The 18,798-nt window shown below is 42.0% G+C and overlaps 1 protein-coding gene across 1 annotated transcript in view; it reads right to left on the bottom strand.

Moving 5' to 3' along the window:
- The window catches only part of CCDC6 (coiled-coil domain containing 6), a 114,858-nt gene that overhangs the window by 50,068 nt on the left and 45,992 nt on the right, over positions 1 to 18,798 (bottom strand). The window contains exon 2 of the mRNA XM_082854589.1: positions 10,225 to 10,374. Within this exon, the coding sequence (XP_082710715.1) occupies positions 10,225 to 10,374 (150 nt within the window). The remainder of the gene's footprint in view (positions 1 to 10,224; positions 10,375 to 18,798) is intronic.

The following is an 18,798-nucleotide window of genomic DNA, read 5'->3' as shown; positions in this document are numbered from 1 at the left end:
TAAGCCTCCGGATGAGCAAAATAACCAGGCAAGTAGAAAGGATACCACTGGCGTATATTAATATATATATATATGGCCCCAAATCAAGAAATAAAACATCGCCAGCACCCCAAAGCCCAGTGCATCCCTTCCAGACCACATCCTCTATCCCCTAGAGGTAAATGCTCTCCTGATTCTTATCGTATTCACTTCTTTGCACCTTTTATCTTAAAAGATTTTACTATTATTTCTAAGCATTAGTTTTTGCTTGATTTTATATTCTTTTTTGTCTAGCACCTTCTGCTAAATGAAATTGGGATTTCATTCACCCCTGTTATTGAGTATAGCTGAGGTGTGTATTTTTATTGCCTGATAATATCCCATTGGATGAGTATATCAAAATTTATCCACTCTACAGATGATGGGTATTTAGGTCATTTCTAGTTTTTCACTATTATGAACAAATGTCACAAAGAACATTCTTCTACACATCTGGTGCACACGTGCAAACACTGTAAGATATACCTAGGGGTGGAAGTGCTGGGTTAAAGACAATGAATATTTCCAACTTCATTAGGTAATGCCAAATTATTTTTAAATGGTTGAAACTATTTCCATTCTCTGACGGTATGCATGGGGATTCTCTAGTAATATCTTTCTGTGGTTTACTTCACCTTTCCTGATTACTAATTGGGTTGTGTACCCTTCCATATGGTTACTGGCCGTTTAGCTACCTGTTTATATGAAGGACCAGTTCAAGTCTCTAGCCATTTCTCTCTGGGGTTGTCTGTTTTTCTTGCTGATTTGTAGTTTTGTGTTGGTTACATTATGTCGAAAATACCTTCCTCCACTCTGTGGCTTCTCCTTGCAGTCTCTCTACGTGATCTCCTGTGTCTTTGGTCTTCTTCTCCAGGCATTAATTAATTAATAACAACACTCCCAAATTTATATCTTTAGCCCAGACCTCTCTTGTTGAGAGAACCTGCCTATTTGTTACTTACATTTGGATGTCTAGACATCTCAACTGCACTTCTGACCTTGCCACTCCAAGTCTACTCCACGTGCCATCTTTTCCACCTTAAATGGTGGGAAAGAACTCTGTTCTTCCAGTCACTGAGGCCAAAACCAAAGTCTTCCATGATCCTGTCTTTGACTCACACCCACTTCTAATCTCTCCTGAAGTCCTGTAAGGATAGTCCCTCAAAATGCACCCAAAATTCAATAAAATTTTATTTGTAGGTGAAACCTGTGGCCTAGGGTGATGGTACCTTCCTCCAGAAAATTCCATTTTCTTCTGCCAGGCACCAGAGGCCTGGGTCTACCTTAAGCCTAAACCAAAGCTAGCTCTCTGGCTCACCCAGATGATGCAAAACTGGTTCACTCTGGTCCTGAGGGTGTAGCTCTTCATGATTCCAGCTTAAAGTGGGGGTGACTTTTCTTTGTCCTCACCTGTGGTCAGCCCCGTGTTCTGACTTCTGTAACCCCAGCTCCACACAACTGTCAAAAGCACAATTCAGTTTCTTGGCTGTTCTGTAACGAATAAATAGCAAATGTGCTCAGGACAAAAGGAGGCTTGGGTGCTGGGTCTCCTTCTCAGTTCCTACCCTCCCCAGATCTCCAACAGTTCTTCATGATCTTGTTAGTTCTGTCGTTTATCCTCGGTGAGGTTTGCCTGAACTGTCGAACCTGTCATTTTCTAAGGGGAAAGGCGTATATAACTTTTAGCAAGGGAAAAAATAGGTAGGCCCTTCCAGAAAATTAATTATTTTTTAAATGTTGCTTTCTTGTCAGCATCCTCAACACCAAGGACAAGCTCTCACCTCTGAGCGGAGGGCTCCAGTACATGGGGCTTCCCGTCCACTCACAATACCTAAGGGGCTAAGTCTGAGTTTCCTAGATTTCCAGTAGCATCATGCTGCTTAAAGCATTAACACCTTTAGGGCTTCCCTGGTGGCGCAGTGGTTGAGAGTCCGCCTGCCGATGCAGGGGACGTGGGTTCGTGCCCCGGTCTGGGAAGATCCCACATGCTGCGGAGCGGCTGGGCCTGTGAGCCATGGCCGCTGAGCCTGCGCATCCGGAGCCTGTGCTCCGCAACTGGAGAGGCCACAACAGTGAGAGGCCCGCGTACCGCAAAAAAAAAAAAAAAAAAAAAGCATTAACACCTTTAAAGAAATCTGGTTAGGAGGGAGGTTTAAAAAAGATGCTCCACAAATAAGATAAAGAAGTCCTTTAGGCTCTAGAGTTAACCTGCCAAAAAAAATCCATTTTGTAAAAACTAGCCTTTTCTTCTTTGAGGAATAGAGAGTATTTAGCCCAAAGAAAGAATTCATTCTAAGCTGAGACCTTACTGTAAATTAAAATAAAAAGCCCCATCTTTCTTATCCAGTTAATGAATAAAGAGGAAAAAGGAAAGTAAAGATAATTAGCAGCAGGATATAACTCTGTATTTTAAGGTAATTACTAACTGGGCTGAGTGTAAACTGTTTTGAAAATGAAAAAAAAATTGACCCAATAAATGCAAAACGTTGCAACATTTATAACTGTAGTTTTGAAATCATTTGAAAAGTGTTTCCAGTGATAGCTCAAGTCCATTTACAGTGGAGCCAAGTATCCTTCAAACACCAAGATTCACCCTTTCAATTAGAAATAACAATGCTTACCCCTATCCTGGTGAAGAAAGCAACCTCTCACTCCAGCTTCACCTTATTATTTATTTTTAATTTATTTACTTTTGGCTGCTTTGGGTCTTTGTTGCTGCGCGGGGGCTTTCTCTAGTTGCGGTGAGTGGGGCCTACTCTTCGTTGCGGTGCGCGGGCTTCTCATTGCGGTGGCTTCTCTCATTGCGGAGCACGGGCTCTAGGCACGCAGGCTTCCTAGAGTTGTGGCTCGCAGGCTCTAGAGTGCAGGCCCAGTAGTTGTGGCGCACGGGCTTAACTGCTCCACGGCATGTGGGATCTTCCCGGACCAGGGATTGAACCCGTGTCCCCTGCGTTGGCAGGCGGATTCTTAACCACTGCGCCACCAGGGAAGCCCACCTCATTATTTTTAATTTCCTTTTCCTTCTACCTTTATTTCCTACCCACGCTTTCCCGTATTTCGTCAAAGAAGTCAGCCTGGGAGGCTTCTAAGCCCTTGCCCTTGCCCTTGCCCTTACACTTAGGGGAGGCTGGCACATTAACTCCGGCCGTAACGACAACACACATGCACACACTTTGAAAAAAAACTCCGTGATTTCTGAAGACTAAAGAACTGCATCAAATTTAGTGTATTTTCTAATCACAGTACAAATTACGTTAGACTGAGAGATTTCTGGCCTGCTGCTAACAGGAAAGTTTGGGCTTATAATTTGCCCTCTCGTGGCTGCAGCATTTAAAATGCAATGAAAACATCCCAGAAGCCTTTTGCAGATGCATTGGGAACACAATGTATACGCCCCTTGCTCCGTGAAAAGAAACAAAGAACACACAAAGCTGAGGTTCAGATAATTTGGAACGAAAAACAACAACAACCAGAAAACCCAACTTTGCCCCAAATGTTCTGTTAGCTATTAGGTGATGGCCAATTTTCCTGCTCAGCATTAACAGCCCTGAAAAACTAAAAGCCAAGAGGGCCACTGGTCGAGCCAGCTTAATGAAGAACATATTTCAAGGTCTCTTCCCTCCTGCCATCAGGGAACAAGTTTTCACCTGAATGGATGCAATGGCAGTGTTAGCCTCGGTGCCTTTAAAATGAACTAAACAGAGTTTCATACATATTTATCACCCTGACATGTGATTTTGCTGCCTGAACAAACAAAATCACTGCACTGCCGTCTTAGTGACTTGGAGAACTTGAAGTAAAAAAAGGGAGCCTCACGGATGGACCCAGAGTCTGTCATACAGAGTGAAGTAAGTCAGAAAGAGAAAAACAAATACCGTATGCTAACACATATATATGGAATCTTAAAAAACAGTACTGATGAACCTAGTGGCCAGACAGGAATAAAGACACAGACGTAGAGAATGGACTTGAGGACACAGGGGAAGCTGCGATGAAGTGAGAGAGTAGCACTGATAATATACACACTACCAAATGTAAACTAGATGGCTAGTGGGAAGCAGCCGCAGAGCACAGGGAGATGAGCTCGGTGCTTTGTGACAACATAGAGTGGGGGGACGGGGAGGGTGGGAGGGAGATACAAGAGGGAGGAGATATGGGGATATATGTATACATATAGCTGATTCACTGTTATAAAGCAGAAACTAACACACCATTGTAAAGCAATTATACTCCAATAAAGATATTAAAAAAAAAAAGGCAGCTTCAGATTCTGGTGTACAGGCTTGAGAAGGGAACTGGGGGTCTACACTCACTTCTAATGCCTGAGGACACTCCAGCTGCCCAGAGACACAGCCTCGCAGGGGCTAGGGAAGTGCACGCTGCAGAAAAATCCTGCATCCATTCACTTGGTATTGGAAGAAGAAACTACTTCTCCAGACTGAGGGGAGGAGAGGGAGAAGGAAAATGAAGGTAAGCCTTTGCCTAGATGAATAGGCAGATTTGGGGACTTACTGAAATCCTTCCTCTCAGTTTCACTCCGAACTGCTCGGCAATACATCATTTGGTATTGGCAGCTTCAGCAGTGGTTTTTGCCCACAACTTCCTTCCTTCCCTCCATATATCATCTTTCCATGGATGCTAGGAAACTGCGACTGCTTTAATTCCAGGAGGCATTTTCACCTCAGGGAGCAAGTCGATAATGGTAAAAATAAGCCATGCCACTTAACAAGAAATCCAGGAAACCTTTGTTCGTAAGTGCTTTCAACCATCAGTAAGAATGTGCTTCCCCCATAAGAAAATGAGTACAATAATTTCTATTACAGCTATAGTGGCATTATTTTCTGAGGACCAGATCCAATTTCAAGTGTGAATCAAAAGAACAAAACTACAAACCTATCTGTTATTTTAAGGTCTAAAATTTGAATACTGGATTATAGGGAAAAGATTCAGAGATACATATAATACCTTGTACTCTTATCTCACTCCTGTTCCAGCCTTTTAAAAAAAAGATAAAAAAAAATATTCATTACCTTTTGGCAGTGGTATTGGTTGAGAAGAGTGTAGGCCACAACTGAACAGGGCTTCCCAAGAGCAGGAAGTGAACCTGATGCCTTGGGCTTACAAAAAACTGAGGAGAAAATCCACGAGTGCTAAAACCACTATCACTCTCAGCAACAACAGATCTTCCAGTTGGCACTGGTGATGGGGTGGTTGGTGGTTAACAGGCAGCGGAATTCAGGATTTTTTTTTCTAAGTTTTAAGACTGAGGGGCCAATGGAATGAATCATATCAAGAGTGACAAGACAGTTAAGCCAATCATTAGAGCATTCTGTTTATGCTAGCTCGTAATGATTTGGGCAGTCCAGAATCTTCCATCACTGCAAAATGAGCCCTGACTTTGCAAGGAGCTCCCGTGCATTGCTGTCCATGACAAACAGATGCAACTATGATAGTGAAACCAAGTAGGACCCTTCAGGGCCTTACCAGGGAGAGATCTCCATCCTACCCCCGTCCCTGCTGGAACCCCTGCCTCTTGGTTTGTAGCAAAGCTTTAGCCTCCTTGGCCTTCTCTGAGTTCCAAAGAGCAAATTTAATCAGAGAAGTGAGAAAACAGTCAAACAAGACAGAATAATAATAGTTTAGCCATAAAACAAAGTCAAGGACCTTTAGTTCCTCTTCAAGGGCTATAAATAATATCCTAAGCCATATCCTTGAGCTGTTCTGCAGATACTAAAACCCCCACCAGGTAGAAGAAGTTAGCTGCATGCTGACCACCAGCACACATAGACCCCAGACCAGTTGGAACCAGAAGGTTGATGACTGAGATTCCTGAAACATCACCATTACCTCGCCATCAACCAACCAGAGAATTGTGCATGAGCTGATCATGCACCTTGTAACCCTCTCCCCTCACATCATCTTTAAAAACCCTTCCCTAAAAGCCATTGGGGAGTTCAGGTCTTTTGAGCACAAGCTGCCTGTTCTCCTTGCTTGGTGCCCTGCAATAAACGCTGTACTTTCCTTCACCACAACCCGGTATCAGTGGACTAGCTTTTTTGCGCATCAGGTAAGCAGACTAAAGTTTGGTTCAGTAGCAACTGCAGGACTGTGAGCTCTAGAAGTCAGTGACACAGAAGGAGGTTTCAAAAGGTAAGGACAAAACAGGCATCAGAATTTTTAAATTTCCTTTTTAGGAAGTAAGATATTTTCCGATTGCAAAAGTAATGCACATTGCTTTCTATAAAATGAGAAGGAAAGGAGCATAAGAAAATTAACATGGGGAGTGGTGGTGGTGGTATGATCTGGGAGATTGGGATTGACACCTATACACTAATATGTATAAAATAGATAACTAATAAAAACCTGCTGTATAAAAAAAGTTTTATAGACCAAAAAAAAGAAAATTAACATAACCTATAAGCTCAGCACCCAAGTATAATTACAGCTAATGTTTCAGAGAATAATCTTTTAGACTTTTTTTCTAACATAAGTATTATATATCAAATTCTTCTGAAGAGTTTGCTCATAAAACGTTTCTTATAAATTTTAATTACAAATTATGATTAAACTAAAACCTCTCTTCAAGGCATTCCAGGGCTGAATTTAGTTCTAATGTAGGCTTGGCATTAGACTAGAAGGCTCTTTTTCAGACTTTTCACCAATCAGGTTAATCAATCCCATGGTCTGGGCTCAGAAGTATGCAGATCTTTCAGACGAGAGTGTTCACAAAATCAAAGTAACTATCTTGCAGATATATACAAAAACAAGGGAGGACAGCTGCATGCTTTTGTCTGTGTGTTTTTGTTTGTTTCAGATGGGCTTAACATATTTGGAGACATTGAAGCTATCTTCCAAACTTGACCTTCTAAAAGGGCAAAGGGATTTCCACTCATCTACACTTAAATAAACTTGATTCAGTTTTTAAAGGTATTAGATACCACCTCTATCATAGCAGATGGGAAGGGAGGTATCTCCTCTATAGTAATAATCTCGTTTTGTTCTCAGGACCAAAGAATTCCTTTGAAATGCACATAAAAGCACTACTATCGGAGACAATAGCCATAGAACAAATGACAAAACCAAAATTGTTTCATAAACAGCCTCTAAGCAGCCTTTGGGTGAAAAATGCTAAACACTTCCCTGGTGAACAGGTCAATTTACTTCTTTGTCCATCAGTGTCACCTGCAACACAGGTTCTCTTAGTAGGCTATCATAACAAGGTCTTATCCAGAAGCAAGCATCCTAGAGAGTTTTTTTTTCCCCCTCGGTACACGGGTCTCTCACTGCCATGGCCTCTCCCATTGCAGAGCACAGGGCTCCGGACGCGCAGGCTCAGCGGCCATGGCTCACGGGCCCAGCCGCTCTGCGGCATGTGGGATCTTCCCGGACCGGGGCACGAACCCACGTCCCCTGCATCGGCAGGCGGACTCTCAACCACTGGGCCACCAGGGAAGCCCCCTAGAGTGTCTTAATGAAGTAATTACACCGTTGGAAACTGATACCAATTACTCTAAAAATCTTCCATATGGAGATGAGTTCTACCATACTGGGTGGCAGAAGATGTGAGCCTTCAACAAAGGACTGGCTGAAATCCTTCAGGAAAGCCTGGGGGATGCGTACAGTAGGCCTACAGCTCTTCTTCCCTGCATCTATACAAGATCCTTCCAACTGGCCAACGGTAAGAGGGATTCTCGGGTATTTACCACAAAATGGCATGCTGTGATATCTGGTGTCTAAAGTGAGAGATCACCTACCATGCCACATAACAGACATAGCTCCAGAACTTGCCAGAGACCTCAACCTCAAACTACCTGCCAACCGTGTCCTTTCAAAAGGAAGAACCAGGTGTGGGGAATGAGGAGTTATTTTTTAATGGGTTCAGAGTTTCAGTTTGAAAAAGTTCTGGGGATGGATGGTGGTGATCGTTGCACAGCAATGTGAATGTACAATCCTTAATGCCACTGAATTATACACTCAAAAATGGTTGAGAAGGCAAATTTTGTTTTGTTTGTTTATGTTATTTATATTTTACTACAAAAACAAAAAATATATATGGCTTAAGAACCAAGCTGAGATTCATGAGAGACTGTCTCAGAGACATGCTGACCATCCATTTGTCCAGATTCGACAGGTGAGGCCACTGACGAGCTACAGACCCACCTAGAGCTCCCGAAACAATAGACTCACACCCTCGTACCGGACGCTTTGTTTTGACTGAGGGCAAACATAAGACTCGGCCATGTGAAGACAAGCGCTCCACATGACAGACTACTTTGGGCAAAAACAGTTTCTTGTGCTGTTCAGTTTGTTTATTATTCAGTACCTTTAGAAAGATCCATGCCCCTCAAAAAAATTTAAGTTTTTAATATATGAAAAATTTTTTCTCTTGACCAAGTAAAACTAGTTCTTTTAATGTAAGAATTGTGAAAAAAATCACTATGTTTTTCCAAGTTATAGCTTTATTTATAGGATGCTCAGAGCTTAAATTTTGAGTTCAAACCTCCTTATGCCAAGTATATTTCTATAACTAACCTCCTTTCCGTTGCACGTGTCTCTTGTGCTTTCACTCTATTCAGCAGCTTATTTTAAGGGACATCCATGTCCTTGGAAAGTAGGTGGGTCATGATAATAAGTGAATGAGCGATTAGTGATAAACGACACGCTACAGACCACTCACGATGAAAATAAGTCTTTCCAGAGAAAAGGAGTATAATCTGGCTAGGTTTTGACTGCTTTATAATGTACTTTAATCAGACTCTAAATACCAACGACTATGCAAGTTGAAAACCAAAAAATGTTTCTTAAAGTGTTAAAAATTAGGACACCTGATTACACACTAAACTCAGAAGAGCAAACGATAATCGATCGCATCCTTATATTTCTAGAAGCAACATGCAGAGTAATTTGTCTAATGCCGCCAAGGTGAGGTAGAGTCAAAGGTCAAACTAACCTTCTTCCTCGTTTTTTGTCTAAATCAGAATACACAGGAATAAAGAAAAAGTTTCAATGCAGAAATTTCACCATAAATCTCTGCTAGACAATAATGCCTGGGTACCTCTATCCTTCACATTCCATCAGCTACCACATAAACCAAATTTTGTACGAGACTGCAATGGTATCTTTATTCAGTAATTAGGTAGGAAAACGAGAAGAAAAGAAAGATGGGGTAAAAGTTGCCTGGACCATTGCATGGTCTTAACACTAAGGTTTCTGGTCTTCTCTTCTAATATTTTATACGTTAGAAGGTAAGAGAAGAATTTAGGAAGTTTTTTAAAAGCCCCAAATAGCCTTTTGTTGTAATCTCACTAAAATATGTATTTCAATCAAATTAATGAGTGAAATTGTTAGTAATACCAGTGAACAGAAAATACAAGGGAGCGTTCCTACCTTTTACAGCCATCTGACAAAATGGTAATTGTGGTCCTCCTCGGAAAATTTTATACCTGCCCACTCTTTTGGACATGCTTTGTTAAATAATGAAAACTCAGTGTCCAACTCATTCTCAAGTTCATATTAAATACACCGCAAAATATTTGCCCTAAACAAATTCTACTTTTGTACTTTACTAGTAAGCTTCGAGGAAAACCAAACCAAACAGGAAGGGGAGGAGGAGAATCTCTGAACTAGAAACATCAAAACTTCTATACGTTTTGTGTGTTGTCTTCTATATACCATTAGCGATAAATGTTAAGTTTCAACATTTGTTATTTGCTCAGTAACATATTACTCACCCATGTGAACACGATTGTGTAAAATTTTAACTATCACAGATACGTATCTTTTTCTCCCCCCAAATTGACATTTCCCTTTGTGTCCTCATATATTCGTGCAAAAGACCCACTTCTGCTTGCCAAAAATGTTTATGTATTCATTACAGATTCAACATTACAGGAAAAGAAATCTCATTTGGTGTTAATCCTCATAATTCCAAAATATTGCATACAGCATTTACCCCTGCGCTAAGACCTCAGGCTTATCAGCAGTTTCTTGAAATGCTCAGGGTATAAAATATCTTACCTTACCTAAGCAGAAGCACAGTCTTGAGTATTACACTGCTGCCATCTTTACTAGGTATTTTTAATCTCTAAAGAATTTTAGCTACAACCTCATCAGCAAATGCTTCAAGCAAAGTGCTGTATCAAAGTCATTTATTTCCTAGAGAAGAAAACAGGCAGGGGAGAGGAGAGGGGAGAAAAGGTAATTTACCTGCATCAATTTTCTCGAGAGCTCATTAGTGAGGAACTCTTCTTCCTTCTCATAATTTACAGCAAGGGTTTCTTTCTCCTTCTGCAAAGCCTGAATTTTCTTGAATAAAGTGTTACTGATGAATTCTTCTTCCTGCTCAGCCCGGGCTTGCTGTTAAAATAAAAAAGAGAACAAAAAAATATGTTAAGGAAACAGGAATTTACTAATTGAAATATAGTTCTTATTTCCAGAGAGGGCACCCATTTTAATTAGAGCTCTATTTTTAACTGTTAACCAATATACCCCAAGAAGCACAAAACAGAGGAACTCAGTAGCAGCCATAGAAGTAAATGTTACCCCAAAGGGCCTCCCTGTGTTATGCATGGCCCCTTTTCTTAAAGAGATATTCCAAAGAAATTAACAAAGATTGTTTTGCAAGTTTTAAAGCCATCCCAAGTCAATCACCAGACTACAGAAAGCTTCTTCTTGCACAGGGCAGACGGGTCCAGTACTGGGGTATATGCATCGATTCATGACAACTCTCTACAACTCTCCACATCCCAAAGGTTCAGAGGTAAAATATCTAGGCAACATTTTTACTGAAGCAGAGAAGTACCTCTCCCTTAAAAGTGAAATCGTAAAATCATGTCATCTCTTTAAGATGTTACTGAAAGGGTTTCAGTATGCAATTTAAAAAGCAATACAGATAGACATAGATTAATTTACATATTCGTTGAATAGTTGCTGGAAGGCTAAAAAGTAGTTAACTGCAAAGCAGCAAGAATCCAGGGAGTGAAGGGTAAGGACGGATGAGAGTGTCATTTTTCACTTATTTATTTCCCTACTGGGAATTTTCTGGAGGTGAGGGCACGGACAGGCATTACTGAGCATTAAAAACAGAAGAAAAGGGGGGTCAGGCATAATTCCATGGAGATGAAAATATTTTTCTGCAGATCCCTTCCACCACCTATGTTCTAACAGAATAAACAGAAAAACCAGCCATCCTTGAAGGAAATTAATCTTTTCAGAAAAAGGGTACTTCTTTCAAATGGACTCAACTCTATTCAAAGTACTTTTTAAACTGCAACATTTTGATATGCATTCCTGTTTCATCTGCCAAGTCCAGGAAGGGAGAACTGCATCAATTCCAAGCCTCCAGTACCTGTCACTTACAATAATACAAGAGAGCTAGAGGGCAGGAGACAAAAGGGCACCTACGTTAAACAGTTACCACCTTTTACTGTAAAAGGTCTGCCAACCACTCCCAACTCAGCTGGTTTGGATTTCTGTACATACGCACTGACTTCCCCGACACCCAGGGCCCCCTAGAGCCCTGATTTCTGGGGAGCCCATCCTCCCTGCTCCCCATGATAGCAGCAGAGAGAAGGATGCCAGGGCCTGAACTGCCTGCCAAGCAAATCTACCAAAGAAAGCCACGTGTATGTAGTACTTAGACTGAAAAACAGAGCTACGTAGAAAATGGAAACTTCAGGAGGAGGTGTTGCAGTCCAGTTCTTTAAGACAGCATTTTGGGATAGGCCGGGAGATGTGAACAGCAAAGAACACATCACTCAGCTGATAAGGTTTTATGACCAGCCAAGCACATCTGGGGAGCAGGCCCTAGGTGCCCAGGCCCTTACACACTCCGTAATTCATCAGCACTTCTCAAGGTCATACTCCTTACTCCATGGTCAAGGGAACACTGCCCAGGACTGGCACTTCCCCCCTCCCCTTTAAATTAACCTCCAACTCGGCTTCAAAACTCTCAGACCTCAAGATCTCATCCTAGTGCAATGGGCAGGAACCCAAAGCATTTCTTTCAGGCATATCTGACACACATATCCAAGCCCGCAATCTGTCTGAGCTACCTGTTTTTCTGGTTTTGACTGACAAAGTTCTATATGATTTGAATTCTGATTATTCTAAAAGCTACAGGACAAAAATGTAGAGAGGGGAACTGTAATGCCTTTGCAGGTGACAGTGCACTTAGATTTCAAAAGGTTTGCCATAAATTCATTTCGGTATCAAGTCAGACTCAACTTCTTGCCTATTACCAGGCATTCCCTATGTTCAATGACTGGGAAATTTACTCACAGACAGTAACAGAGAACCAGACTCAGAGGCCCAGCAGACCACCTCCCTCTGTGCACAAGGACCCAGAAGTGAGAAGCTGAGAATAAGAGGCCAGGCCCTAAGGGTTTATCCATGAAACTTCCACCTCGGCCCCTCACCCTTCCCATATTTCATCCAATCATTAAGTTACAGGGGTAACAGGTCTCAGTGTAATATAAAACAAAACTCTGTGATAGAAAATAGATTAGTAGTTGCCAGGGGCTGGGAGGGGTGGAGGTGGGAGAACAGGGAATGACTGCTTCTGAGTACAGGGATTCTTCTGGGGTGTCGAAAATGGTGTGGAATTAGACAGTGCTAACAGGGTTATATAACCTGGTGAATATACTAAAAGTCAGCGAACTGTACACTTGAAAATGGTGAATTTTATGGTATGTGAATTATAACTAGATTAAGGGAAACAACTCTAATACAGGGCCCTGTATTTCACAGAGCATTGGGTTTCCTTTGCAATTCTTCCCAGGGAAAGTAGCAAATTTATTATAAAAAGGATCGGGAGGACTTCCCTGGTGGGCCAGTGGTTGAGACTCCGCGCTTCCACTGCAGGGGGCGTGGGTTCGATCCCTGGTCAGGGAACTAAGGTCCCACATACATGCCTTGCGGCCCGGCCAAAAAATTAAATAAATAAAATAAAAAGGATTCGGAGAGGGCGACGTTCGAGCTAGATCTGCTCTGAAAGTGCCTTCCAAAATGAGTGATGGTTGTGAGAGACTCGAGCTTTAGCCAACAAAATTCTTCACCACTTTAGAGTAGCCACTTATTTCTAGGCAAAGCCCATTCATAGAAAATTCCACTCTCAGGACCCACCACCAGCGTGAGGAACTGTTCTGCGGAAGCTAGTTAAAGCCTCTCTAGCTTAACAAGGGGTTAAGCAGGCCGGGCACAGATTTTGTTCAAGGCTTCCTTTTGCTAAGGTTTAGCACGGGGGCTGTCACTCTGCCTCCCACTGTCATCCCAGAGAAAAACCACACATCTGAAGGGCAAGACTCCAGGCCCCGGAAACATAAAACCCCAGTTCACCCTTTTTCCAACTGGTCAGGGGGCACTGTTAGAAATTAACACGTAAACGAGGACAAAAGACAAGGTGTCACATCCAATACAGCCCCAGAGAAAACTGGTTAAAATACCAGCTCCAGAGGCTTCCCTGGTGGCGCAGTGGTTAAGGATCCGCCTGTCAATGCAGGGGACACGGGTTCAAGCCCTGGCCTGGGAAAAGCCCACATGCCTCGGAGCCACGAAGCGCCGCAACTACTGAGCCTGCGCTCTAGAGCCCGCGAGCCACAACTACTGAAGCGCCCACGCCTAGAGCCTGTGCTCTGCAACAAGAGAAGCCACCGCAATGAGAAGCCCGCGCACCACAATGAAGAGTAGCCCCTGCCTGCTGCAACTAGAGAAAGCCCAAGCGCACCAACGAAGACCCAATGCAGCCTAAATAAATTAAAAAATTAAATCTTTAAAAGACCAGCTCTAGTGTACTGACAACCAGAGTAGGCACCACGCATCACAGACAAGCAGGACGCACCCATCTGGAATTCTCCCTGCAGCCTTCTTCCCATTCTTTGTGCATTACCTTCTCAATCTTAATCTTAAATCCTGGCTTTTTCTTCCCCTAAACTCCAAAACAGGCCTTTTTATTTAGGCCATAAAACAAATTACCTTTGCAATTTATTTCCCCCAAGCCAAGAGCTAGGTAGACAAAGGCAAAACAGGCCATGTGCCATTTGCAAGGAACTAGGGGTCAGGCAGGTAGACAGAGCAAAGATAAAACAGGCTAACATGGAATCTCATCAGTTTTATCAATCTATTTCCCTTTTATCTGCAATGCTTTAAAATCAGCATACCTCAACAAATTCAAAAATAAAACTATATTTCCAAAGCTAAAATTTATTTTAAAATTTAAAATCAAGGTTTGCCTATAATTCCATAAACTCTCAAAAGAAAATGTGAAGCAAAAACTTAGGAACTCTTTGTTTTGCATACGTCTGTAGAGTTGAAGATTGGGAAAATCTGGGGGGAAATTTTTAAAAATCTGTGATTAGAGATATAGAGAACAAACTAGTGGTTACCAGTGGGGTGAGGGAAAGGGGGAAGGGGCGTTAGAGGAGTAGGGAAGTTAACAGGTACAAACAACTAGATATAAAATAAGCTACAAGGATATATTGTACAACATGGGGAATATAGCCAATATTTTATAATAACTATAAATGGAGTATAACTTTTTTAAATTGTGAGTTACTATATTGTACACCTGCAACTTATGTAATATTACACAGTAACTACAGTTCAATTAAAAATATGATTATATTTTCATGTTCAATAAGGTTCTAACTGCTATGTTCAGAAGCAGAGTGAATGTTGGTATAACCTTATTCACTTTTCGGTGTCTGCTACTTTGACCCTCACCCAGCAGGGATCACTCGATGTGTGATGTGAGGACTAGAGTACAAAGCAAGCCTCCATCACTCTTCCCCCATCCTCCAAGAGTCCAATTAAAAATAAAAAATAAAAAAGGAAAGGGAGAGCACGGGAGAGACAGGAGCAATTTACCAAGTCCTCTGGGAAACACACACACACACACACACACACACACACACACATATTTAGAAAAAATTCTTTTCTCTTGAGTCACCACATATTGAGGCAACCATACTCTAGGTGGGCACAATTTTCTGATAAGGAAATCATTCTCACCCACTGCTCTCACGACTGGGGCACAGATTTGACAGGAGATTCCCATGTGCTTGCTTAGTGCTTCTGTTCTTTATCAGTGGTATTTTGGAGATCAAGGGTTAGTACAGAAAGGAGAATTCAAACTCTCTCAACAATAGCACTGCTGAAAATTCAAGTACCAAGACCAAAATTATGTAAAATGATGCAACTCATCATCTGTCAAGAATTTAAAAAAAGGACAGTTTCCAAAGCAAAAAAATATAGGCACTATCTATTTCAGAGCAGGCATGGGTAAAGGATATAATCAAGAGAAAGTTCAAGTGCCTACCGAGATAACACATTTGCATTTGTTTTAAAAAATTACTTTTAAGTTGAATGCTGACTTGCTCTAATAACAAAAAATCATAATAAATAATAAGATACCTTGAAGCTCTAATGCTTAAGAATCCAGGCAGGCTCTATTTATTATTTTAATTATTTAAATTCCTTAAATTTAGGAACCTATTTAAATGTATTCTTCCAATTACTTAAATTTATTATCCTGTTGCTTAGTCACTTACAGTACAAATTTTCATTATCTTAACACATCAGTTTGAAAGAGCATCTGAAACCAAACTGTCAGGATAGCAGAAACCACCAGGGCAACTGAGAACACTCGGTTCTTTTCTCTGCTGTCATATTTATTAGGTGCATCACTGCCCATATCAATTGTTCTGGGAGATGCTCGGCGTTCAGTAGAGCTCATGACTGATGGCTGGCACCTCTTATAGGACTCGCTTGAACATCGGTCATACCCATGGGTTTATCAACACAAACCACTATGGTGCAGTGGTCCTGCACTGGCTAACACTTTAAATGCCAGTACTGCAGGGGTGGGTGACAAGTGATACCTGTGACAAGCCCAAAGTGCACACCTACATTTCTTCTATTAGAAGAACTAGGGAAATAAAACAGCAAAAATGTGACTTAAAAAAAAAAAAAAAAGAACTAGGGAGGTGATGTCAATTACATGCCTAAGTATTACAACTCTCTATTTAGTCTATGAAAGCATCAGGTAATTTTGTGCTTCCTTCACACTGCGTACCAGCCCGCAGTAAAAGCAATTATTAGCTGATGGACGAAGGCACTTATATTATTTATTTCCTTCCAGTATTGCCAGCAAATCACTAAGTACACAGGAGCCAGAAAAGAATCATGATTAGCCCTCACAACTGGGCTGTTCTGCCCCAAACACTACGCCCAGGCCACTGTTCCAGGACTGGAGGGCAAGAGCTCAAATGGCAACAAAGGGTGACTTTCAGGACAAGAGAATCTTGATGTTAAAAAGGACCCTAAAGGTTACCGAGCTTCATCAAGCTACAGTGCCTCTCAAACCAGCTTCAGTGAAAGACGGCGTCCTCACCACCGATCTGCAGGGGACAACACATCCCTCTGTGCATGTCCTATTAGACATGACCAGAACACAGCTCCACAGACATGCCTCGTCCCATGAATTCAACAACACCCAAACTGGTCCACGCCTGGCTCAGGAAGATAAGTCCACTGGTCACTTGCTTGGATACAGAGCAATGAGAAATTGCTAGAGAAGCTGCTAAACGTTTGCATGGATTATGGATTAAGAACTTATCTCCCGGTGACAAAGAGCACAGGTCCACAGGCCAAGCTCTGAATAATGTCACTGGCGGGGGTGGCTGCGCGTACACCATCAGACTCTGGGGTCAGGCAGCCTGGTTTGCAGGGTGCCTATGGCCACCTCCAGCTGTGTGACCCTCAGGGAAGCCATGGGACCTCTCGGAGCCATTGCTTTCTCCTCTGTAAAGTGAAAATAACGGCACCTCCTTCCGGGTTGGTTATGAAGATAAAGTAACATAATTCACATCAAGAGCTTATGTAGTACCTCGCATGAGTAAGCACGCAAGAGATATTTACAACAAAGCTTGAGGAGGGGGCATGTAAGGGATGGTTCATGAGAAAACAGGGAAATCTTACGGAATCTCCATTTAGCTAAAAGGAGAAATGGACAGAATTATGACACATCCACGGGGTGGGGGGGAACATAGCGGAACCATTTTGTACCGTCATATGTACCATATGTATGTACCGTCATAAAAAGATGTCTAGCAACAAACGGCCAAGTGAAATAACGAAGGTAAAGGTGGAAGGGCCCCAGGTTGAGTTCCCAAACCAAAACCACACATCAGGGACACAAACCGCTATGCATCAGTTAACAGAAACTATCTGATTACGATTCCACGCACAGACACTAACTACCCTATCCTCACGATAAGCAAAGGCTTCAGACATTCAAATTCTCATAAACTATACAATAATTTTATCTAAAACATGCACAAGGAAACAAGAGGATCACAAATGTGAAAGACATCAATCGACTCAGCAAGGAAAAGGAAAAGATGTAACACACAACTAACTAAAGACTAGGATGAGTAACAGTAGAGAAAGAGGGAGGGAGCATATTTGAAGACATGGTGGCTTCAACTCCACAAACATATGCAAATCTGAGAATATCCCGCAACTAATCTAATGAAAGACCTGAGGGAATTCCCTGGTGGCCCACTGGTTAGGACTCGGTGCTTTCACTGCCAGGGCCAGAGTTCAATCACTGGTCGGGGAACTAAGATCCCAAAAGCCTCAGGGCACAGCCAAAAATAAATAAATCAACGCAACTCCTCATCCTGTGTCTGTTTTTGCCGAATCTGCCAACGCTATCTGGCTTCCGAGTCTCTCGCCGTTACACCAACTTCAGCTTTGGGGGTAGAGCACAATGTTCACACCCTTGCCCCTTCTTTAGCAACAGACTGCTTGTTCAAGGCAGTTTTCAAACAGGTTCTTTGGTATTTTCTCATTCTTCCTCTCAAAATTCTTTATCTCCTACTGCAACAGTCACCAGATCCATAGTGTACTCAAACTGCTGTTAGGTCCCCACTCCAGTATTACTCCCAAACAACCCCTTCCCCAAAATGAATCACGCCCCCAAATCAGCGACCTTCTTTCCATTACAAAACAAAGCTTTGAGCACCTAGCAGCCCTTTCTTTGCTGAAGAAAGCAATCAGATTGCTTGCTAACTTATACTAAAATGTGAAAGACTTTTTTCCTAACCCTGATTTTTTTTTTTTTTTCCCTGAGAAGACAGGAGGGCATAATAGGATCTCTGCCTGAGTATTTTCATTCAGAACAAGTTCATTCTATCAGTTACCTACTGCTATGTAACAGGCCATACATATTATTTGTCATTATTCTATAGGTTGATGGGTGGGTGACTCCTTGGTTGGTTTCATGGCGCTCACGCCCAAGGCTGCATTCAGCTGGAGGTTCAGCTGAGCTAGATGATCCAAGATCAAGGGGTAGGAAATAGATTCAAATAGACTCCATGTCTTAATGGGAGGAACAGTCAAATACTGTGCTGGTGATTTTCAAGTGACCACACTCAACCAGAATACTTCCCTTTTTCAAAGCTTCTTCCCTTCTTTCGAAGGCACAGATTTCCTAAAATCTCTCAAGGTTTTTTGGTAACGGATCAGAACGGGAAAGGAGCAACTCTAGAATTTGGTTCGTGTGTGCAGTCAGATCTAAGTGGTAGGACTACCTGCACTGGCAATGACCACCAAATTCAGTACAGTCAGAAGCTTTTTTCTTGTTAAGCTTACATGATATACTTGATCTCTAAACTCCATTCCTCTCTTGCTGACAGCACTAGAGAATGTAGTCTCCTGGCGCAGTAACAACCCATTTTCCCAATTAAAAACAGAGGAATGGGTCCTGCAGTATATCATGGG

This window comes from Leucopleurus acutus (genome assembly GCF_964270905.1).
Source record: "Leucopleurus acutus genome assembly, chromosome: 14".
Classification (NCBI taxonomy): Eukaryota; Metazoa; Chordata; class Mammalia; order Artiodactyla; family Delphinidae; genus Leucopleurus; species Leucopleurus acutus.
This window is presented reverse-complemented; position numbering and strand designations above follow the sequence as displayed.